Source organism: Haliaeetus leucocephalus, unplaced genomic scaffold (genome assembly GCF_000737465.1).
Source record: "Haliaeetus leucocephalus isolate CR32 unplaced genomic scaffold, Haliaeetus_leucocephalus-4.0 Scaffold808, whole genome shotgun sequence".
Lineage (NCBI taxonomy): Eukaryota > Metazoa > Chordata > Aves > Accipitriformes > Accipitridae > Haliaeetus > Haliaeetus leucocephalus.
The window spans coordinates 2,657,199-2,681,078 of NW_010973244.1; the positions used below are offsets into that span (position 1 = coordinate 2,657,199).

The 23,880-nt window shown below is 41.2% G+C and overlaps 1 protein-coding gene across 2 annotated transcripts in view; it reads left to right on the plus strand.

Moving 5' to 3' along the window:
- Window positions 1-23,880, plus strand: part of HECW1 (HECT, C2 and WW domain containing E3 ubiquitin protein ligase 1) — a 183,577-nt gene that overhangs the window by 38,426 nt on the left and 121,271 nt on the right. For both annotated transcript variants that reach the window (XM_010581800.1, XM_010581802.1), the window contains exon 3: window positions 13,112-13,206. In XM_010581800.1, the coding sequence (XP_010580102.1) occupies window positions 13,112-13,206 (95 nt within the window). The remainder of the gene's footprint in view (window positions 1-13,111; window positions 13,207-23,880) is intronic.

A 23,880-nucleotide genomic window follows, 5' to 3' on the forward strand; every position in this document is an offset into this window, starting at 1 on the left:
ACACATGCCACACTCCTAACCCTGTTGAGCTTCTTAGCAGTGGTACAGGGGAGAGGAGCTTTGGTGGCATTGTTTTAAAACAATACGGCCAAGTTTTTATACTTTATATCCAGATGCAGCACTGTGTTTGCAAAGGCATCACACCGATGGGGTTTCACCAACCAGTAGCATGGCTCACAAGTCTCTGTGAGAACCAAAGGATGTGAGTGCGCTTTCTCTGGCTGTGGTTTCTCAGCAAATGGAATGAACTCAGGCCCTGCTATTGTAAAGCAAAGCATTCATAAGACTAAAAGGAGAGGAAAAGAAAAAAACCATACCTCAGCAGCATAGCTGGCATGCAGCTTTTATTCAAGGCTCATGGTTCTGAGTGGGCAAACCCAATTAATTATAAATGCTTTGGATGTGTAAACAAGAGAACATCTCTGTGTTTTGAAGACACAGAAGTCTCTTTTCCTCTGCTAAATTAATGCTTACAAGACCTACCCAGGTAAGTCTTCGATGTACTAAGACCAGACCTCAAAGAATGCTGTTTTTCAGAACAACTGAACTTTGGGGAATTTTGGTCATTAGGTAATTACAATGCAAGGCTGTTCATCTCACACGTGTATTTAATAACGGAACAAGTATTTAGTGATAGAATTACATATTGTTCACTGCGGTTCACCTCCTTTCTGCAAAGAAGGAAAAAAAGTATTTTGGAAAGGAATAAAATGTTTGCAAGATGGTAATGTGAATCCAGGAACCAGTGTGCCAACGATCTCGATCTCCACTGCACTGTTATTGTACTGTGACTGTCTTTTGCCTTCAGTAGACTTACAGTGCCAAAACACCGGTGCAACTGTCCTCGTTTTCTCCTCACACTGTGTAGACCTGTTGGATGCCTTGCGAACAAGACCAAATAATCCTGAGGTGAAGGGAGAGGTGCATGCCTTTCCTTGGGTTGCTCCCTGGTACGTTTTCCTTGCCTTTAATGCCACTGCCTGGAATACTGGCCTTCATTTTGGTCTTCCAGATTTTGCAAATGATTCTCTTCCAAAATTGTCTGCAAATAGTTCTGCTCTGGTAGTCGGGAAAGCAAAGAGTTTGAATTGTCATGCTTGCCATCACATTCTTGGTATGTGTAACCTGTTACCAGTTGCCTAAGAGAGTACCACAATATGTCATCTTATTCTTCCCTGTGAGCTCTTACTTCAATCTAAAGTACCGTTTTGCTGTCTTCTTTTACTTGTATTAGGGTGTTTGTACGATGACAGCAATGAACAGTCTTTGTTGTATGATAACATGATGCGTAATTCTCTTAATCACTCAAAATTAGTTTTTTAATTTGATGATTAGAAATAGCAGCAACAAACAATAACGTGCTTAGTGTAGTGGGTTACTGAAACAATTTGAGCACTAGGAAGCTGCTTCTACAAGCTTTTTGAATTTTCATTCAGCCATCTTCTCAAATTGACCGTTTCTTGCTTCGTTGTCATGGAAATATTAGGCTAAAAATATCTTTAGATACACAGTAGAGACAAGGAATGTGTGCATACTGATTCTGAAGTGTGATAAATGCATTAAAAAATAAAAGCAGCTCTTATTATGGTATTGTGAGTAATAGTGCTAAGCTTTTGGTTTCTCTTTTACATCCAAGTGCAAAGGATTTTTTCTTGATAATATTCATGTCTTGTTGCCCAAGGACTTAATTGCAAGACTCTCTTTGTATACCGCATGGCACATGCTTGACTGACTGTAATAGCTCCCAATCAGAGCGAATACCGAGTTTTAATATTGCATGGTCTGGCTGCTAAACACAAAGAAACTGTTGTTGTAAAGCATTCTTATAGTGACTGAAGAGAGCTTAGCACTTGAAATTGTGAATAGATAGGGCTTCTGACTGGGAGAGTTTGCAGAGGAACGGGAGAAAGGGCTTAATGTGTAAGAGGAGCTGGGGGAACAGTGAGGTCCATGATGGCTGGTTTTGGCACTAACATCTTCAAAGGTAACTTTCTTGGAGAAAAAAAAAAGAAAGACTGACTCAAGGGAATGTTCTGTTTCTAATGTGAAATTCAGTTATGCTTATCAGACATGTGATTAAAGGCCGGCTCAAGAAGTGCTGTAGCAGGTGTCTTGAATTAAACTGCTACCAATGTAAATGAGAACATGAATCCTCCCTAATTCAGTACTTGGCTGGGTTTGGAGCTGCAAGATGTTCCTTTTCATGTTGTTGTCTCCCTTCACAGAGCAGGCACCAGGTAGTTATGGCTTACACCTTCATAAGGCTGATGTAATTTTCTGCTTCTATAAATCCAAAGCAATGATTGGTCCACCCATGTTCTGAGATCAAGGGGAATAAAAACATGTTGTGATGTAGAGGGCTGTTTGAGGCACTTGGCTTCTGAAGTTCATGCATTATCTCTTGCTCAAGGCTATGCCTGAAGGCATAATCCACTCATATGTATTTAATTAAGACTTTAAACTGCTGTTGCCCTGATAAAATCAAGGAGCTGATGGTTCACAGGCATCTGCTCTAGAAGACAATTAACTTGAGGCAGACATAATGCCTAGAAGCCTATAGGATATATTGTGACAGGAGCAGTAGAGAAGAGCTTGCCTCATCTAGGACAGCCCAGTGGCTGTATGTCACGGTAAAGAGAGGAGAGGGGTCCCCAGCTCTGCTCAGCCCTTCTCTTTTGTGGAGCTGTGAGCTATTGTATAGCTTTGAGTTTATACCTTTCTCTGTCGTCTCCGAGTCACCTTCACAGTGCCTCTGCTGACGCTCAGAACAAAGCACAGGGATGTCAGTGTTTCTGTATATTTATTTTCTATCTATGTTGTGTTTTAATACATATTGGTGTAACTGAGAACACAGGCACTATATCTCCAGTTCAAATTCTTTTCCTTAATATTGTCAGTGACTCTAATGTAGCTAAGGGGCCACTAATAGAATGAAACAGATGAACCTTGCCTCACATGCAGAAAGCCATTTCCAGTGTACTGGAAGCGTAGATGTTTCTTTCTCTACTATTCAATTTTGATGAAGAATGTCAAGTCCATTGTAACCAAGATGATGAGCAGTTTTAAAACAGAAATGTTATTTAAAAGCTTAGTCTGATGTAATTGTTGCATTTTAGAAGTTATTTTAGATCATCTCCTTCATAAATAAATAAACCATGTGTTTGATTTTGCTTGCAATGTTGTTTTTCACGCAATGTGCATGAGTGTTTAGGATCAGAGAGCAAACTTTAGGCATGGTTTCCAGTTATTATGGACTCAACTATCACACAGTTAAAAATGCTTTGATGATTGCAAGTTTTTCTCAAATAAATTGCTCACTTGCTAATGCTCATGGTGAAAAACTCATCGTTAAGCTGATTTACATAAAAACATTATACGCCTGTAGGCTGTGGAATTTCATTAAGTCTCAATCTTAGTGCAGCCCTTATAATTTGTTGTTTGCAATGACTAAAATGTCTCTCTCAAACAGCTTTTCCTTCTTCTGATGAAAGACAGGTAAGTTGTTACACCCTCCCACCTCCCATCCCCAACTCTTTCACTCAGATTGGTGCCTATCAGTCCTTTCTTTACAACAGTCCATAAAAGCAGAGCAGATAGATAGCACTGTTGTGTTTGACTGTAAGTAAAGAGATAAAATTCTTGCCTGTTTTGGGCTGGATCCCACTGTCTTTATGAATATGGAGCAAATAGTTCTGTTGGTTTGATTGGGATGAGAAATGACTCAGTGTCAGGAATGGTGAGACTGAGTCCTTTTTTTTCTTTTTTTCCACCATCTCACATTTCTGAAGATAATTTTAGGAGGAAATAATTATTTTCAAGGGTGTGAGTTGTCTGAGCAAACCAAATTTCAATTTCATTACTCATGTTATACAATAAAACTTAAGAAGTGGGTAATAGAGAATATGCCCCAGTGCAAACTGCCGGTTCTGATCCTAGCTACATAAGGGCTAAAACACCTTTTTATTAAAGACATTTAGCATCTTTAGCTACTGGCTGGGCAGTGGCATCCTTCTACTGACCTTTCCTGTGGTGGATATCTGCAGAAGCTTTGCCTTGCTCTGCTCTGCCTCGACTCTAGTTGTCAATCTAAACACCACTTACTGGGCACTTTGATGGTACAGACCCTTGTCCATGATGAACTGGACTTTCATAAGGGCTGCTGGATGGCTGTAGATTTTAATGCATTCCAACCCCTGCCCATCTGGACAGAATTTGAGCCAGTAGACTGACCATAAATCCCATTGCCATCTCCCTGTGTTTGCCTAACTGGGAGCTTGAATCTGAGTCCCCCAGTACATGCATTGCATTCCCACCATGAGGGCAGCTGGCAGTGCTCATCTGTTGTAACAAGACCGAAACAGTGCTTTGCTACCTGCTCTCCCAAAATCCTTCTCTACTCAAGCCTATGACCACCACAAATCACAGGTTTTTTTTCTTCACCATCTTGCCGGGTTTTGTCCTGCCTTCTCTTTCCCCATCTAATCCCCTAAGCTGCCTTTATCTCTTCCTTCAACAGGGACAAATCAGCAGTGGATTCATATTCTCTCCTTCCATGCTACTTGGCACAGTGGGGAGATACTCAGGGATACAGTCCTCTGGCTTCAAGGAAAGGTACCCAGATGTGGCAAAGCCAGGAAGAGCTTAGATCTGTATTGCAGAAGAAGTCTGTCTTAGCGCCATGGTGGAACATGCTCAGCACAGATAGGATTTCCTGGGCATTTAGATGATAAAGTCAAAGATGTCTCAAATAAGCATATCAAACTGAATTTTTTGGAGAGGCTTATAAGTTAGCTGAATTTTAATGTACTTTTGTAGGAACAGCAAGAGATACATGCTTAGTCTAGTGACTTCTGTTCCATATTAACATGGGGGGTAAAAGGAAAGGTCTTCAGAAAGCTTGAATGGGTAAAACCCCATAGTTCTCCCTTACCCTCAAAGCTACAAATTTCTGGATGAAATTTTCTTGCTGTGCATCTCTGTAGATCTGAGGTAGACATCCAGCATGCAAAATTTTATTCCAAATGCATTTATCTCTGAAAATGTATAAGCAACTGAAAACAAGGTTTATAATTAAAAATGTCAAGCAACTTCAGTAATCAGCAATGCTAGATGTCCTGCCTGTATGGAGAAGTATATACAAATGCTGGAAATTAATGTATAAGCACACATCCATTCCAGCTGCTATCATTCTTTAGTAATGAGTCTTGCCAATAGGACAGTTTTTATGAGGGTAGCACATAAGGAACAGCCTATTGGAATTAGATCTGTATGTTCTTCCTGAATAGCAGTTTGCAGAGCCACATTGTTGTATCTCTCCTCTGATAGAAGCTCCTGGATACTTTTATTTTCGTAAGGCAAAAATGGTGTGATTTTGTCTGTCTTATGCTCAGGAGTCTATACCTGAAAAATTCCTGAGTAATGATAATGAGTCACAGTGCAGTCATGGGTAAGCAGATGCATGTCACTTCATATGAACAGCATAGTAGTAGAGGTGGATTATACAAAGCTAGACCCAAAATCAGTGTAGTAAGGAGCATGCAACACTGAGGGCTCCCAACAAGTGAAGCTAGGACAGAGGAGACTGGCCCACTGACTATGAGGATTTATTACTAGCCATTAGTTATTAGTGTACTAATTTACCATACTACTCTTGTGGTGGTTGGAGGCAGGTAGCTGCTGAATCAATTATCATGCAAAGGAAATAAACGTGAAAGTCAATAGTAGAGAGTATCCGCAGATCACAAATAACAACAGAACAAAGAATCAATGATATAATAAATGATATTAATCAGCTTTCCTATTATAAAGGAGGTAACTCTAGCCCTGAACATGCAACCCTTGTGAAGCAGTAGCAGTCTCTGACAAAACCATCTGAAAATGAAATAAAATTACTAAGATCATCTAATCTGTTCTTCAAATATCAGTTACAACTACAAGTACTGAAATACATTATTTATTGTTGCAGAGTTAAGGTTATTTGAATGTTCTAACTGTGCATTTCTGCATCTTGACAAGTTTGGATTTTGGGGTTAAATTTAATCTTGATTAGAAGTTTTCTGGGTGTTCTACTGCTTGGTTTTGAGCTATTACAGTTTGCTTGCAAAGCTTTGTGCCTGAAATTTTTGATATGTACTGGTCAGCCTTAATTCCTTCTCCAGGTACTTTTTTCTTTCTTGCCTGGAAGCATTATAATAATCTGAAAGGTGAGATTTTAAAATCTCATATCTCCCAGTTTCTCAAAAGAAGTCTTTTAACAGTCTGTTCACATGTGTTTGCACATTTTAGAGCAGGGCAAGGAAAAGGTCATCAGAAAATTGGAAGAAATTCTGCAACTGGGATTAAAGAAACGCATCTGTTTAGGCCTTGTTTGGTTTTAAACTGTTAGTTGTCTAAAAACTGAGGAGCCTTATGGAAAACCGTAGGCGGTTGTGATACTAAAGAAATACTGTGAGCAGATGTGGTTTACAGCTTAAGGAAATACACAGTCCATAGGTGGCTGAGTGGCAGACCAGCTTGATGGCTGTAGTGTCACTGTTGCATATTGGACAGGCAATTCCTGGAACAGGCAGGTTTTCTGATACAGCACAATAAGTAAGAGCCATTATGTGCATGGAGCAGCAGCAGCTATACATGATGGAAATAAACAGTACCGTGTATCGATGCTGTAGATACAAACTAGATTTGCCAGTAATAACCTTACCTTTCATCTTCATTGTGTGTGTTAATTCTTTGCTGACAGGGCAGGTCTAGTATCAGGAGAAACTACCTAAATTTATCTAAAAGCTGTTGATGCTTAGGGAAAGGCTTGCGCTGGTACAGGAGCATTGCGTTTCAGCTCTTTGGGTTGCACAGTTTATCTGCTTTCTCTATACTTCCAGCAGTATTCAAATAACAAGAGATGGGCACTGGAGGCAGCAGCAGGTGGAGAAGGGTGGTCAGGCATGAGAGGTGGACAGGACGTACACTTGTGCACTGGGTGTCGCAGGTAGCTGCTGATAACAGCTCATACATTGTGCTCCATGCTTCATGAAGCTCTTGGCGAGAGGGCGCTTTTTTCTCTTTCTTCTTCAGGTTTGACTTTCTTACTCTTTCCTTCTCTGCCTTTCCTTGCCTTGTTTCTTTTTCCCTACTTTCTTCTCATTTATTCAGATTTAGACAGTCCTAGTCTTTCTCACCTCTCCCTGTCCCACACTCTGTACAGTGATTCTCTTCTAATCTCAGACCTGTCCTTCCCTCAACTTCGACATCGATGCCCTTGCTTACTCAATTCCAGTACTGCAACACCTCACTTAAACTGCCTTTAATCTCTCTCTGTTTTGGTTTCCTATTGTAATTCCTTGTCCTATTTTTTTCATATGCCTCTCCCAGTTTCCCCATGTATTCAGTCAGTTCTTCCCTCCATTGACTCCCTATCTCCACTTTGACACCTTCTGTCTCCACTTCCAGAGATCACCATGGCTACTTTAATTCAAGATGGTCCTGTAGCGATCTGATTATAGCACAGTATCATATGTTTATTCCACTTCTGGGTCCTCTCTAGGGAAAACTTTATGACTCATAACTTAATTGCTTCACTCCTTGATTTGGTTCATTTGGTTCCCACCCACTTACCAAAAACAGCTACCTTTTCATTACTGGTTTTTGACACCTCTCATTTTTTATGCACAATGTTTGCCCAAAAGAGCAACAACAGCTCTTTTAGTAATAGACTGAATTGATCACAAATGACTCAGTTTTTAAGACTGGCATTACTTCCCTGAGAGGTTGTTCAGGGCTGAGAAATGCTTACCTAATGCCTAGTCACCTCTGCTATTTAATTGAGACAAAGACTATCACGGGAGTATATCACAACCAGATTGTGAAAGTGTCTCAAGTGTATCACACACTCCTATCAAACACCAGCTGACACTTCCTACCTCCCCCAAAGAATATCATTTTGTGTTTCCTTGAAATACTTGTTAAACTGAAAACCCTGAACATCCTAATAAGGGAAACTGCTTAATCCTGGCAGTGCTTCTTTTTATATTTGAGAGAATAAATCCACCTTTAAGTGAAAGCTAAGCCTCTGAGACCAGACTAGTCTTAGTAAGTGAAGAGCAAAGGATTACAAGAGCAAGTGAACTTTTGAGAAGAGATTTAGGGCAGTTTTGACACCTCTGAAGGAATGAGGAAGATGAGTAGGAATGGAAGTATTTTAAAGGGAAAGGGTATAAAATAAACCAACAGGAGCAATAACACTCCCAGGAAAGAAGAATGGGTGGATGAGGGGAACTACGACACCTCTTTGAGGTTTTCAATCTTCAATACCTCCAGCTGCAATTCATCAGCAGACCCTACTAGATTTTATCTCCTCCCACTTCAGTTTAGTAGGGAGTAGGGTATTTTCAAGGGCTGAGATTGTAGAGGCGGTATAGAGTATTGCCAAGAAGAGTAACGTTCAGCTGGTAAATTCATTTTCCAGTTAATTTGCAAAACTGATTTGGTAACTGAGATAACTCAGGGCTTTGATAGAGAAATAATTTTCTGCGGACTGGATTTTTTTTCTTGTGAGAGGGATGAAGCTCCATGGCAGAGTTGTTCTTTGGCAAAACTCAAACTTCTTGGAGTTTTTCTCTGAACAAGGAGTGGCCTCTGTGGTGTCCAGGGATGAGCTACATCTCAGCTCCTCTCCCTTCACCGTGAGCGTCCCTGCTATGTGGCCCACAGAGGCGCTTGCAGGCTGTGGCACAAGGAGCAAAAAAGAATTGCCCCTCCTGTTGCCTGGCTCTGATTACCCTACCCGGGCTTTTCTTTCAAGCAGCTGTATTTTCTGCACCTGTGATAGTTACAGCAATGGATCTGAGCATAAAACTGGGGACTGTCTTATTTATGTCAGTGTGATGGAAGGCTGTAACATAGCCATGGTATAATGGAGATACCAAGCCTGGTGTAAAGGGAATACAGTGCTGTTTTGTTCTTAATCCATGAAAATTGTTGAGTCGTTTGGTAATTGTCATGGGCACAAGTATTTCTGAGCATCTTTAGACATCTCATCTCTTGGAAAATTTATCAGTCTAACTGCCATTTATGCTAATTGAAACGAGAATTTAACCTCATTACTTCCTGACTTTAACATCACAACTTCATTACCTGATCCAGCGAGCTGCTACTCATAATTACTGAGATGAAAAAACCATGTATTTGTTTATAACTGGGCATTAACTGGGCAACACTTGCTCCTGACCTGTGCACTGTGCCATGTAGCTAGGGCAGCAGGACAGAGTTAAATAGTCTCCTTTATTCCAGAACAAGCTAATCAGCAAGACTACAGTGCAGACAGCCCTTATAACTACATATTGCGTACAAATGCCAGCTGGATAATATTCAGGTTAATTTATATCACTGCTTTGCCTATATTTACAGTGCTCTCTGTCTGCAGAGGCAGTGGTACCAAGCCGGTGAATGTCTGCATGTGTTTTGGAAATGTCTCAGAGGTGATTCAGGAATACAAGAACAATCTTGAGATGGATTAAAACATTAGGACTCTGTTGAAGTGTAAAACATAGCACCAACAATGTTATTCTGAAAGGATGGCTTCCAGCCAAAAAAAGCCCAACTAGGGTCTAAGTGGCATTTTTGCACATAAAGATACTGTATGTAATTTTGCAAGCTTTATACTTTTAAAAGTTTTTTTAACTTAAACTTTTAAAAAGTTTTATCTATCCATTGACAATAACCATTTTCCTAACATTTTGCTGTCGGATCTGCTCTCTGAATGAAACTCACTGCCTGATGGGTGTCTCCACCTCTGCCGCTGTTTTGAATTGGGTGTGACACCTCCATCTCTCTAGTTTGCCTTCTTGCCAGTTTGCATCTGTATGTGGGCAGTTTGATTTAAAATTAAATTAGAAATAGTAGTTGTGTGAAACTGAGAGGAATCTTCAATACCCGCATGGTTCTTTCCAAATACATGTTCAATCATCTTAGTAATCCTTTGTCCTTGAAAGCAGTACTAATATCCAGAATACCTACATAAGGATACATTCCTTCCTCCTTCTGTTCTCTCTGTCTAATACTTGTAGTTTAATTAAATAGATTCTTTTAAACCATAGTTTCCCAATGTACGTGGTAACTGATTTCCTACTTGTCAACCTACAGCGAGATGTCCTGCTGTGAGGTCTGAACATTGTCATACAGGCTAGTACCTGAAGTTACATTTTATTAACTACATGAGTTAATAAAAATAAAATAAAATAAATAAATAATAAAAAACCCCTTCTCTTTATTCTAGCTCTTAATGTTCCATGCGAACTGTAGCTAGAAATCTCCAGGGGAGAGGAAAATTAAGATTTGAATAATTGGTGAGAACTGCATGTTTTAGCTATTGTGGTATCCTCAGCTTTTGCTGTCTTCTCAGTGAGTAAATGAGTTAGCTGCTGAGCTGTTAAAAGTCCTGTAGAGAAAATTGCAACGTGAAAATTCAATCTGGACTTGCAGTTTTTCAGTCCCAGAAGCTCATCCAGCTTTTTTGCTGCCAAAAGAAAACAACTGCTGCTCCCAGGTGCAACAATGGGGTTGCTTGCTCAGCTGCACTGACACCACAAGTAATTCTTTTGCAAATTAAACCCCAGGATGGGCAACAAAGCCCCTTGTGGAGGTGCTGAAGGACTCTGTAGCCTGTTCCACTTCTCATGGAATGCTGTGAAGTAAAAAACACACATGTACACGTCTGTCCATATATTGGGAGAGGCATGTATTTTCACCATGTGACCAGAAATGTGCCTCTGGGTGCCTGATGAAGAACAAGCTATGGGGAGGGAAAATACAGTGGCAGATTAACTGCACTGGCACTGTGCTTCTCATTGATGGACTGCATGTCCTTGGTGCCTCCTCAGGGAGGAGTGCTGAGAAGCCACCTGGAAATGAGAAGCGCTCGAACTACTTGGGAACATAAGCTCTTTGGTTTTCGTTTCCCAAGTCACATTTGAAAGTTGGGAAGGCTTTACACTCCTAAAACTATTTTGTCTGTCAAAAAACAAATCAGGATTTATTTTTCCTCCTGTGTATCTGTAGGTGTCAGGGTGTTGTCCCACAAACAGGGTTTGTTTACCTGATGTGCAAACCAGTAACACACAGAGTCAAGGTATTTTCAAATTAATTTCATTGATGCACATGAATGGGTGCCTGTCTCAAGACAGCACACCTTTGTCTCAAGAATTCCCACATTTATATACTTAAGTAATACATATTAATTATTATTTCCCTTAATGATTGGTTCTTTCTTCTTTGTTTCTCATGTAAATTAGTGCGCAGACTCTGTCTTCTTTCTTCATTGTCTTCTTTTGAGTAGGTCGTCAATGAGTCGGTGGTCACGATCTCCCCCGCAGGAATTACCTTTTACCCACTTCTTCCCTAATCTTGGCAGTTCTGAGTGGTTCTTCAAGATTTATTGACCAGACCACAATCTATTACCTTTTGTGACAAACATAAAGCCTCATTGTCTAGTAGTTGGTTCCTAAACCCTAAATCATGTCTAGTTATTGTTTCCCTATTTTAAATATTAACTGATGGGGGCTGTACACAGGACTTTAGCAGCTCCCTGGTTGTTTCAATCATATTATGCCTACTAATTGATAACAAGGGTAAGCAATTCAGACGTGAGTTTTTGAGGGTCTCCACCCCTATTCATGTCCCCACATTTTGCTTCCACCTGGGGTGCTGCATGGTTTTTTTGGGGGGGGGGGATCTACCAAACAGCAGATCAAAGCACCATAATCTGTGGCCAAGGTTGCAGCTCTGAACATTGCATAATCTTTTGTCACAGCTGCACTGATTTCGCTTATTTTGTTACTGGTGTTAAAACAGCAATGCAATTTGTACGTTAAAACATTGGCATTCCTTTATTACTTTCTTACATAGGCACTTTAGTTACAGTGAGCGAAATTGTGGCTCTGCAAGCAAAGGTTGGTGTTTTCGCTGTACCTCAGCAGCAGCTGCAAAGCAAGATGTTAAGGAAAAACTTGATTATGAGAAGCACCTTCAAGTATATTATGGAGCAGCTGAAAATTTCCATGGCATTATCCAGTTAAAATTGCAAGATGTGAATGCTGCTTTTATTTAAATAGGCATTTTTCAGATCCCACAAACATACCTGTGACATATGTACAGTGCATACCTGCTGTGTCCTAGCTGCATGTAGGCACATATCAACCCAGTTCACATCCTAGTTTACTATGGAAGAAAACTCCTGCCTGCAGGATGTGCTTCAGCAAGTTACCAGGTCCAGGTGAGTGAGGGGGATTATGGCACATACTAGCAATTTGTATGTATTTGTAGTTACAGACTAACAGAGAAGCTGGCTGAAAGTTATCTTTCCTTCTTGTAGCAGACAAGAAGGTGGGTGGTAAGGGGATGATTGAACAAGAAGCTGATTTCACTTCTATGCCTTGACACAGTTATTGAAATCTGTTTTTCTCACTTAATCTATTTGTCTGAATATCAGTGCATGTGGCAAAAAGCAGCTCTGAGAGTCCAAAATCATGGTCTTGCTTGTGTTCCTCACCTAATTGAAATCTTCGAAAGTCAGTGGAAATACACTAAGATGGGGTCTCGTAGTACCATACTGTTTTCTGAAAAATGTTTTAATGTAGTAACTGTCAAAGCAGCTAATCTGTGTATATCTATGTCCTTGCTCTGACCAAGGCCAGAACAAATTGGTTCAGTGAAACCTGTCGGTAAGCAACTATGGAATCTCTTTGTCCTAAGGAAGTTTCTCACTTTGTCTGCACATTAGCGTTTGGTATGTCTGAACACGGAGGGTTTCTCTGTCCCTACTTTTCTTCTTCCTAATGTAGCTAAAGGATGCTCATCAGGTACCCTAAGGTCTGTCTGTTGTAACTGCTGCTTGGAAGAGATTGGGGTTTTAACCGTTTTAAGTCTCAGGAACCGAACTCTAAATTTCGCTTTGGCAAAGGGGGAGATTGGAGGCAGGAGACATCCTGTCATGTCAGCCAACCTGGAATGAACCACTTGCAATTTAACTACTTGCCAGCCTCGTGCCTGTGAGCTGCAACTGATTGTGCAGCTTCTCCTTGGCAGTTCTTCTAATCTAAAATAATTCTCTTTTTTTTAGCTGAAACAAAGATCTGCTTCAAATACTACCATGGCGTGAGTGGGGCACTACGAGCCACAACTCCAAGTGTCACAGTGAAAAACAATGCAGCTCCTGTAAGTTATGCCAACCTGTATGTACCCTGCTGTCACTGTGCTATTTCTTAGTTTCCCTGCCTGCTTTGTTTACTTCTGTATGAAAACTGAATATAATATTTGCTCTTCAGTGCACTGTGGTACAGAGAAATGGGTAGTCTTTCAGTTAAGATGTGGGTTTGTACACCAACGGAATGTAGATTCAGCTCTCAATCTGTCACAGGTAACTTCTCTGATTTGGGGCAAGTCCCATGTCCTAGCTGTATCCCATACTGTAAAGTTATCTTCTCTCTGCTGGGTGTTGTGAGGCTTGGGTGATAGCTTTAGAGAATATGGGATCCTTGGATTGTAAATACAGCAATTGTCCAGAAGAGGAATAAGATTTTCCTATTTTAAGGTGCTTATTTCAAAATCAAGGTATGAGCAGTTTCATGGCGGCGCCTCTGAGTTCCAGGAACAGCTATGCTGTGACACACTCCCATCAGTGGTAAGAAGTGGGCATTCAGGCCCGATCTATCAAAGTACTGAAGATCATTTTTGACAGATTGAGGTTTCCTTGAGAGCAATTTTGATTTGCTAGAGCTTAGCAAAGCTCTGTGGCTCAAATGGCTCTAAAAAGCTATGTATCTTGCCTGGTTTTGGAAAATTTGATCACCCTGAGGGTGAACCATTTTTTAGAAGCCTGCAGAGAGACTTGCTGACCTCCAGAGCTTGTCTGGCCTTGCTGACAGAGTTCCACTGCCTGCCAGGCTTGTCTTGGCAGAGATCTGCATGAGCCGAGGAGTTTTAGTCCAACCAGCATTAAAAAAGGACTAGCTCAGATGTTGTTTAGTCTGGAAGATGAGTTCAGGAAAGAACTGTCTTACCTGTGGGTGTATGTAGGTTTCAGTGCACATCGCTGAAGCTTACTTCTTTAAACTTTGGGATTTTTTTGTTCGGTTTGTGGGTTTTGGGGGTGGGGTGGGGGTGGGGCATGGATCGGTTGGGGTTTTTGTTTGTTTGTTTGGGGGGGGGGTGGTTGGGGGGTTTTGGTGGTTTGTTTGTTTGTTGGTTTGGGTTTTTTTTTCGAATGGTCCCAAGTTAATATTTCTACAAAGGCTGAAAAGTCTCCCATGCTGTGTGCTGGCTGTGTCTGATTGCACCAGGGCCAGGAAGGATTAGTTTTTTCACCCTTGACCCACGTAAAGACTTTCGGTGGTTTCTCTTTGCCTTCTTTTGATGCACACAGTAGCTGCAGACTGGATGCTGGGTAGGGGCTGATGGTGTGTCTTTTAGGAATAAAAGGCATTTATGTCTTGATGTGCCTGACATGCTCCCAGTAAAGTCATTCATCAGTTTCAGAGCCTGGAGAGTTTCCTTCAGCTGTCATCAGAGGAACAATATGATGGGGCCTTCGATATCTTCATTGTGCGGGGTGCTGAAAAGTTCTTTTTAGCCTGTAGTGAATTGGTGTCTTGTTGACTCAGGACTTGCTGTTCATTTCCTTGTTATCATCAATTTGGGGGGACAATCTGTGTCAGTGATTTAGTCCCAGTCTCCTCTGAAAGGTAAGCCAGCCAACCAAGACAATAAATACAAGTAGGCTGAGAGATTAGAATAATTTTTTTGCATGATTCACATCCACATCTTAGACATGAGTTTGAACCAATTAAGCAAATTTTCCGGGTCTGGTATGGAAGGGTTACTCTTCATTATTAAGTATCAGCAATATGTTTTAAGTTAATAGAAGAATGTGCCTGTGCCTTTGTAATATGCAACTGTGTAATCTCTCCAAGTTCTTCAGTTGAGGCCCTTATATACATGGGGAAATAAAGCAGCCATTCGCTTTCAGCTGAGCAGGACTTGTGTCAAAAAGAAAATCCTCTTCATGCAGTACTCATGGTCTTTGTAGAGATCAGATGAGAACCACCTATTATGACCTTCAGCTGAGTATACTGTAAATGACTGAAAAATAAAATATGATTAAAAGTGGTATCAGATAACAGTTTTCCATTTGAGGGCCAAACTAGTGTCCTTGGAAGTAGCATTCTCTTTACATCGTCTTTTAATTTTTCCTGCCTTTCTGGGTTGCAGAATAGCCTGTGTGGTTTTTGCCAGTTTTCCTTTGCAGACCAGAGAGGCCAGCAGTGTTGTGGGTGCAGCATCAGTTTCTCTGTTGTTTTCTTTTCATTGTTTTGTTACGTGACATAAATATTTGGTGCATTGTAAGGCAAATACTAAGTGAAGACAACAAAAGCAAAGGAATGGCAACAAAGGTTATGCAATACGAACCTGGATGGAACCTTCTGTATGGGTGCAAGAGAAAAAAAAGTGCTACAGATTTGAAAAATTTAGAGAAAAATATTGGGCTGATTCTTGCCTGTGTGAAGGCTTTCAGCTAAGTATGATCCTCCAAACTCCAGTCCCAGCTGAAACCATCAGATGGCTTTCTCCATCTAGCTCTCTGCAGTACATGTCCAACCTTTGTTACTGAAGTATTTGAACGTTTCACAGCATCCTGCACCATTGGCAGGTGGTGTTACTCTCACTGCACAGATGGGGAAGGGGATAACAAGGGATTTGCCCAGCCCTAGCCTTTTCTTACTTCTTGTGTGCCTCTGCACTGGCTGCTGGGGCACAGGTAATGTCATGCAAAGTGCAGACATTACCCTTAGAAGTGCAAACACACATAGGCACTCACCTTTTGACTGTGATTTCACTAATTTCAGTAAGGGTGAATTCCAGACTTTTTTTTTGTTTGTTTTGAGTGGAAGGAGAGAGGGAGAAAGCATTCAAGAAATCACAAAATGAACAGCTGTATCTATTTTAAAATGTATTTTTTCTAAATAATGGCGTGGAACAATGATCAGAAAATTCTTGTCCAAAAGAAGCAGCAAATATTCTGGTTTGTACTTTGCTCATCCATTATCATCCAGAGAGTAAATGCACAGCTTTCCTTATCCGTGTTGCCCATCCCTTTGCAGTGGCTCCACAGTGAAGTGTACTAGGTGGGCAGCCCTATCTCTTTTTTTCCTGTGTCTTGAATCATAATCTGAGGACAACTGAACAGGGTAGCAGTAGCTTGTTTTATTTTCCTCTGTTCCTCTGTGTGATCAGTTAAGGGCAGTGACAGTCTAGTGCCATGCCTATAGCTCATCTGATGTCCCTGAGAACTCTTAGCCTGGTGAGACTTGACACACAGGGCCCTTAGTGATCGAATTGGATGCATCAAATTCCTCAGCTGTTTTCATTGCTCCAGTGATTCAGAGCACTGCCCCAGCATCCCAGGCATGGCATTTCTCACAGTACCAGCAAAAGCCGTGGTCCTCTGACTGCTGTGGCCTGGGTGCAGAGAGGGGCTCTGCTCAGAGGGAACCTTCTTCAAACCCTGGGGCAGGTTCTTGCACATCCTTTCTGCTGGAAGAGGGAATCCTGTGGTCTGTGCTTGGAAATCTACCCTCTTTTGCAGTCAGTAGGAGTTTTAGCAGCGGCTGTGGGACCTTAGCGTGTTAGAAGTAATAGCTTTGCAAGGAGAAAATCTCAATAGGGATCCTGCTGTGGGTATAGGGGCTGAAGTTTTTTGAAAAGCTGGTTGCCCTGAACGAAAGGGAGTTTTGCCATTGTAGTGATGGCATCACAAATTCACCCTGAAGCTTAGGCTGTCAGTAGGGGGACAGAGGGAACGAGGCTTTGTGTATTTGACACAAGCAAACCTTTTCATTTGGCACAGCTTGGGAAAAAGATCCAGAGCAGGTGTCCTTTGAGAGGCAGCGTTTGAGGACAGGTGACCTTCTGGGGACAGTGTTTTCACTGCTAGCACAGACTCATCTGCAGCTGATGCCAGAGCCACCCAAGCGGATTCTGTCTGAGCCTCCGGGTGTGTGGTACCTCCCGCAGCGGGGGCAGCAGCTGGCATATTGGCTGTTCTGTGCGTGTCCCATCCTGTCTGTCAATGAGACCTGCAAACACAGATAACCAGCAGTATCCTAACACCATGATTTAAAAAAACAACAACAAAAACCCTTCATTGTCTGACTGTGGTTTGCTGCAATTGAAAAGGAAAAAGAAGCTGGAAGTAGTCATGCTGGGAGCTGTAAGCAGTTGCCAATCTTGTTCATGCACTGCTAAGACCATCTTTAACTGGCAGTTAAAAGGAATCCTGCTTCCAAAGGGGAAAAAAAGTTGCTGTGTTAGTTGGATGTCTTTGGTGCTTTAGGCTGAGTAGCATCTCACATTTCTTGTATTATGAATGTTCTGCTCCATCTGAGTTTATCTCCTTACACTGTAACCCAGTTATTAGAGCTGCCTCTCCTGCTGATTAGGATACCCTGCAGTTCGTTTGTCGGTAAAAAGTCCTGTCACATTTTATCACCTGTGAATTGTCAAGCTTGAATATCTGGGAATGAAGGGCTGTGCACTTTGACCAATTCATACATGGCAGGAGCACAACCATGAATTTGGGATAGTGGATAGGCCTGGGGGTAATGGCAGAAAAATAGATCGCCTGCAGTTCTGGAAAAAAGGAGCATCCTGGCCGGCTTCTTTTTTTCTGGACTAGTCACATCCTGAAAGCAGTGTTGCTTATGCACAGTAGTTTATACTACTAAAGCATAAGCATTATTATGGTATGGATGAGCAGACAGTTTTCTCAGTAGAAAAGAACATTTTTCTAACATCTGGAACATGCCTCTATTTGTTACTCTTCATTTATTCATAATGTTGTCACCACGAATTCATCATCAGACATTGTTGTAGAAAAACAATACAAGTTACAGCAATTAATTCTAGCAATAGAAAAGTGTTACCTTGCTAGTATGAAAATTATTTAACCTGAATGGGGCTCTTTTGCAGTAAAATAAAGGTGACATGAGAACAGCATACAGAATGAAAAAGAAGAACCTTTTCCCCTAAGAGTTTATAGCCTAAAAAGATAAATTGGATACATCACAATTAAAAGGCAGTAAGTGGAGAATCAATGCTCTAGCCTCAGGACAAATGTCTTCACTAAATTAGGAGCATTCACTCTCTCTGTATTAGATGCAAAGAACCATGGCTGATCAAACCTCTGGAGCTTTCGTGCCACAGTTCCTGTCTCATAGATCATGATGGCACTCGTCAAATATGCTTAGCATCGTGGGGAAAGCTATGTAAATTGGAGCTAATTATTGAAAGAGACCTTCTCTGTGTTGTGTTGGTGTGGAAATGCTGCCTCAGCTGTGTTTCCCACAGCAGGAATTACTGCTTGATAAGCTGCTGCCATTTGGTGGTGACTAATCATTCCCGAGGACTTCCTGCTGTAAATATTTGCATTACGTGCTGTCACGTCAGAGCGTGGGCTGCTGAGGAGTATTTGATAATGAAGCATTCTGCCTCATTTCCATGTATGTGCTGCAAGCCAGGATTTTTTGAGTGTGGGCACGTACAGGCAGCTGTATCTCTTGTTCTCTCCAAAAGATGGATTTAAAAATCTGAGCTCTGTGTTCTTTTTCACTTTGTGTCTTATTCTATGATAGGTGAGGTTTAAAACTGTTTCTGGGGCATTGCTATGTAATAAATCTAACAGTTTGATTCTGAGAGTGTAAGTATAATTATACTTCAAGAAACAGCATAAAGAGGGAGCAGGAACTTCTAGGAGTTTCTGCACTGTTCAGCAATTGAGGTTAAAAAAAAAAGTTCATGGAAGACACTACATCAGGCTGCTGCAATTAATCATGGTAATGAATGCAAGCCGGGTAGATCTTTAATAAGTGCAAGTGGTGTACCTTGAAAGGCTCAGCATTTCCAGGGAGGGAAGCAGCACTTCTCTGGAAACTAGTGTGCTTTGGTGACTGGGTATTTGTCAGGACTGAGCAAGAGAATCCCCTTTCCTTATCTTGAGAGGAAAAGTAGTCAGAGCTCCCCCAACTTGCAGCTGCCTTCTAATGCAAGGTAAGAAGTAGCATTGTAGTACCACCTATATTCAACCCATCCCTGTATACGTCTTCTCCTATTTTGATTACCTGTGAAGGAAGGAGTCATTCAGGAATGAAAAAGTTGAGGCAAAATGAGCAGGGGAATCGACTAGAAATACTCACTCAGCTGGAAGGAAGCATAGACTCCAGCAGTCAGATACAAAGTGCTCTCTGCCAGGGTACAGTCCTTTTCCAATGTAAAAGAGCATCTAACAGAATATATATATATGCTAAGAAACAATTGCTGAAAGAGAGTGGATTCCACTGATTAACCATTCGAGGTGAATAATTCTGAAGAAAGTAGCTGATCCATAAACTGCAGGAGGAAGTTGATCCATGTAGGCTTCTGATCAATTGGAAATATCCGCCCATTTTTGGTTTTCTCCTGATGTGGTGTTTCTTTCACAATAGCAGCAATGCTGTCCACATCCCACCTGCCTTATATGCTCATACGTTGCCACTGGGGTGGGCTAACATCGTGAAGTGATATAGCATGAGAACTAAGTCTTTGAATTTAAAGAAACTATCACATTGACTGGGGAGTTGCTTCATCATTCTAATGTAAAGTTCTGCGTGTCATTGGTTTTCTGTAAGCATGCAAGGAGCAATTTGGTCACTTGTGTACAAAAGAACATTATGTTGTCTGGAGTTAAGAAGGTGTAATGGCTCACAGTAAGATCATTAGAGGTAGCAGAAAGAAATGTAGTAGTACCTCTTAGTAGGGAATTGGCAAAGATTTTACTATGTGCATAGGAAGCATTAGCACCTTCATGTTACAACATCCTGTGTGCACTCATTGTACACTTGTTTTGAAATGTTCTAGAGAGGTGAAGTTAAAAAAGAGAGCAAGGAAAGGATTACGAGTAATACAGAAAGGTTTTCATTAATACTCTGTTGTTTTCAACACTTTATATTGTAGTATTGCCTAAAGCCTTAATCTAAGGTTGGGCTCCAGGGCAGTAGGTGCTGAATGGATACGCTAGCCATTACACGAGCTACAGCTAACACACATTCAGAGGGAAGGGTTTCCTGGCAGAATTTGACCCCCCTAGCTACAAAATACAAGGGAAAGATTTCTAATGTGAGAACAACCCTGAGCACATTTGTTACAGCTGAAAAATGTCATTAATTCATTTTTTCACTTCCGTTTTGCTTCATTATAAAACCATGGTAGTGTTTTACAGCCTGATTTGGCGATACTCGGTTATGTTCAAGCATACTTACTCACATGAGCAGCCTCCTAATAGTTGCACAGTTGAGCCCTTAGTTCAGTGTAATTACATTTTTGGTTATGCTTTTCTATATCCTAATTAACACTGATTCAACGAATTTGAAGGTTAATGACATGTCCAAATTATTTCTTATTGCCACCTTAGTAACATGGGTGCTTTTTCAGTATCCAGATACATAAAGACTATTGTATTTACACTGCAATTATCCTGTCATGTAGCGAGCACTCCATTTATATGAATTAGTGGAGTTGGAAAGCATAACCAGGGTGTAATTGGTCTCTGACTGCAGTGTAACTATAGTCACTGTGTTATAAATAATAACCTTTTCCTTCCTTTTATTTCCTCTACTCAAATTTTAAATTGGGATTGTTGGCAAGAGATTTTCTTTGAATATTAAGAAAACTTACTTGCACTGAAGGGCTCTTCTGAGTGCACTTCAGTAATGCTGGCTTTTACAGTCCTGATTCAGTAAAGATGCAGAGCATGTGCTGAAACCCCACTGCCTTTACTGGAAATGTTTAAGGATTTTCTTCCACATTGGCAGAATCTTTCAAAACGGTATAGAACTAGCTAGTTAGTCACTTCAAGCAGCATTTTCATTATGACAGATTTCAGATACGTCAACAGCTAAAGTGACAAATGATCCACTTCTGTTCCCTATCTTGATACTGACTTTTCAGCTCGGTGTGGTTCACACTCCTATCACCACCCGTTCATAGATTTACACCACTTATGAGAGGTAAGTGCTCAGAATTTATTATCAAACAAGCACAAATTGAGCAGGGGAGGCACAAACAATTTTCTTTGTGAACATCAGCATTGATTTCCTGAGCAATAGCCTGTAACTCTCAACATACCGATATGTTCTTTTTTATTGTTCCAAGCCAGGAGGAATGTCTCTGCTTTCAGCACACAGCTGTTTGCATATTTAAATATTACTTAATTTTACAGTCTTCATAATTTCCTGAACTGTCTGTATGAAAGACAGAGGTGTAGTGTATATTGGATCGCCATAATGAAAGTTTAAATACAAGCACCTAAGATAAAGCTTGGTGCCAAAAACCGGAACGGATTGGAAAAGGCTTCTAATGCAAGAAATGAGCCCAAAATACTCTTCAGTGCTTTTTCTGCACTAAATCACCTGCGTATTTCACATGCATCTTCAAGGACTGCACATCTAGGAGAGACAGGAAAAGAGCCACCTGTGTGGTGTGAGTGCGATGCAGGGCAGTGTGTCAGCACGGCTCAGCATAGCACTTCTTTTGAATGCGGTACTTGTCACTGAGGAGGGTGTTCAGCACACGGGCCATGCTGCTTTGAAACGATCGACACAGAGTGCTGTGTCAAACCGTGAGTCTGCACGTACGGCTGATGCATTGAAAGCCAGTCCCTTTTGCATCCTGTGGTGAATCCAGGTAATATACTAGAGCATGAAAGAACTAGTCCTATATATCAAATGTATCCCTGGCAGAGTACCAGACACTCAAAGCAGAGAAAGGCTGTGTGCCTCTACAGGCAGGGTGGCTGGGGCACGTGTCCTGTTCAATGCACTGGAGAGTGGAATGTGAGTGATGTGAAGTGGAAGATGCAGAGGTCCTGAACCGTCTTTAGTCCTCTTTGACCAGTGCAGGCATGCTTAAGCACCTGCTGGCTTCACACATAATGCACTGCTGTAGGCATAGCTGCAATGGATTTAAACAGGGAAGAGATGACGTAAGAAAAAGCTGGCATCTGTTAAATAATTAAGCAAAATAATTGTTTAAGTGTTCATCCATCAGACTTTTTCCTATTGTGCTAGCCCGAATGTGCAGTTGTGCAGTCAGAAAAGCAGAGCGGAAACAGAACAAAAAGGAGGGTTAAGGCCACCATTTCTACATGTCCCATTAAAATGTTGTCAACTTCTTGCCCTCTCATGGACTCTAATTAAGCAGTGCTAATTGTGGAGCTGTTGAGCCATCCCTAGGTATCACTGGCTGCAGCCTACTCTTCACTTTGCAGATCGGTTGCACCAATTTTGGGCTTCTCCATATTGCCCTAGTTTCTTTGCACGTGTTTCAAAGAAAACACTTGGGTCAAATTTAACCTTACTAGGCATCTGATCCTGTATGAACTCCTAAATGTAGATTTAGAGTGGCTTAATTAGCAGACTTGCAGTGCAGCACAGAGTTGAAGAAATAAAGGGCATGACAGATGGGAACTGGAGTGATTTTATTTCAGCAACACCAAGAAGATCATTACACAAGCCATTTATTTGTTAATGGGTTCAATACATGTCTGGTATTTCCCAGCCACTTGCTTTCTGAATGTCTCTTGTTATGGTCACATAATAGCTATACTAATAGTCTGCACATCATATTACTCCCTTCTGTAGTTTAGTAAATTATGGAAAGATCAGCGACTGTTCAGCACACTGCACTAGTATAATCGTCTACGCTTTGGCCTTTTACATTCTTAGCATGCTCCCTCCTGCATCTGGTCAGATTCATGAAAAAACAGAGAAGTTCTTGAAATTATACAGTGGGTCTGAGGGCAGATATTTTAGTTTTGTTGAAGGAAGAAGGAAGGAAGGAAGGAAGGATGTAGACCTATGGGAGTGCACTTCAGAGGTGAAGGTGATAGACTTCTGAATGCAGCACCTCCTGCTTCCTCCCTTCTAGGAGTTACCTGCTGCGATAGGGCATGAATCTGATTGTGAGTCAACACCAGATAAATTACTAGAGGTAGTTTAGGCTACTTGACACACCTTCCCAGCATGTATCAGTTCAGAAGTTACAAAAAGATTTGCTTTGATGTTGCTTTACAAAATAGATTATTTCTGCCCTTTCCCCCTGCATTTATCAGTTTGATCTGTTGTTGTCAATTTTGTACACATTGGCCTAAGTCTCACTGGGTGCTTTAGAGGCCTGCTAATGGATTAAAAAAGAGAACGTGGTGTTCTAGCCATTCTTTGTGTGTGTTTGACTATTATTTAGTGAAAGCACCATTTATACTTGGCACAATCTTGATTTTAAAAAAGTATGGTTTTCAATCAGGAAAAGAAGGAACAGGAATGCTGCCAGGGTGAATCCTCTTCAGTATCCAGCTAGTCCAACACCCAGGACCGCAGAAGCTACAAGAATCCTGCAGTGCATGGGCATGAAATCCTGTAGGTCAAATTGTGTGCATGTGCAGTACTGCCTGATGAGGTATAAAGAGGAAGGGGCCAGGGTTTGGGTTTCTGTGCTCCTTTATGTTTCTCAGACTGCTTACCCACATCGTGACTTTACTGGCCTTAACATTTTCACCAGCTGCACTTTCTCAGTGTGCCCTGCATAGGCTGTTGGAAAAACTTGTGTCCCTGTTGCAGGTGAGGTGCTTGATGGCTCCAAATCATTGCAGCAGGGAAATAATTTGGGGCTTATCAGTTGTATGCTTTCTGTGTCCACACAGTAACAAATTTTTCCCTTTAATTGCAAGAAAAAAATCCTTGCTTTCCCCAGTTTTGAATTTACTATTGTTCAATTTTGTTGTCATCTTCCATGTTCCAGGATTAG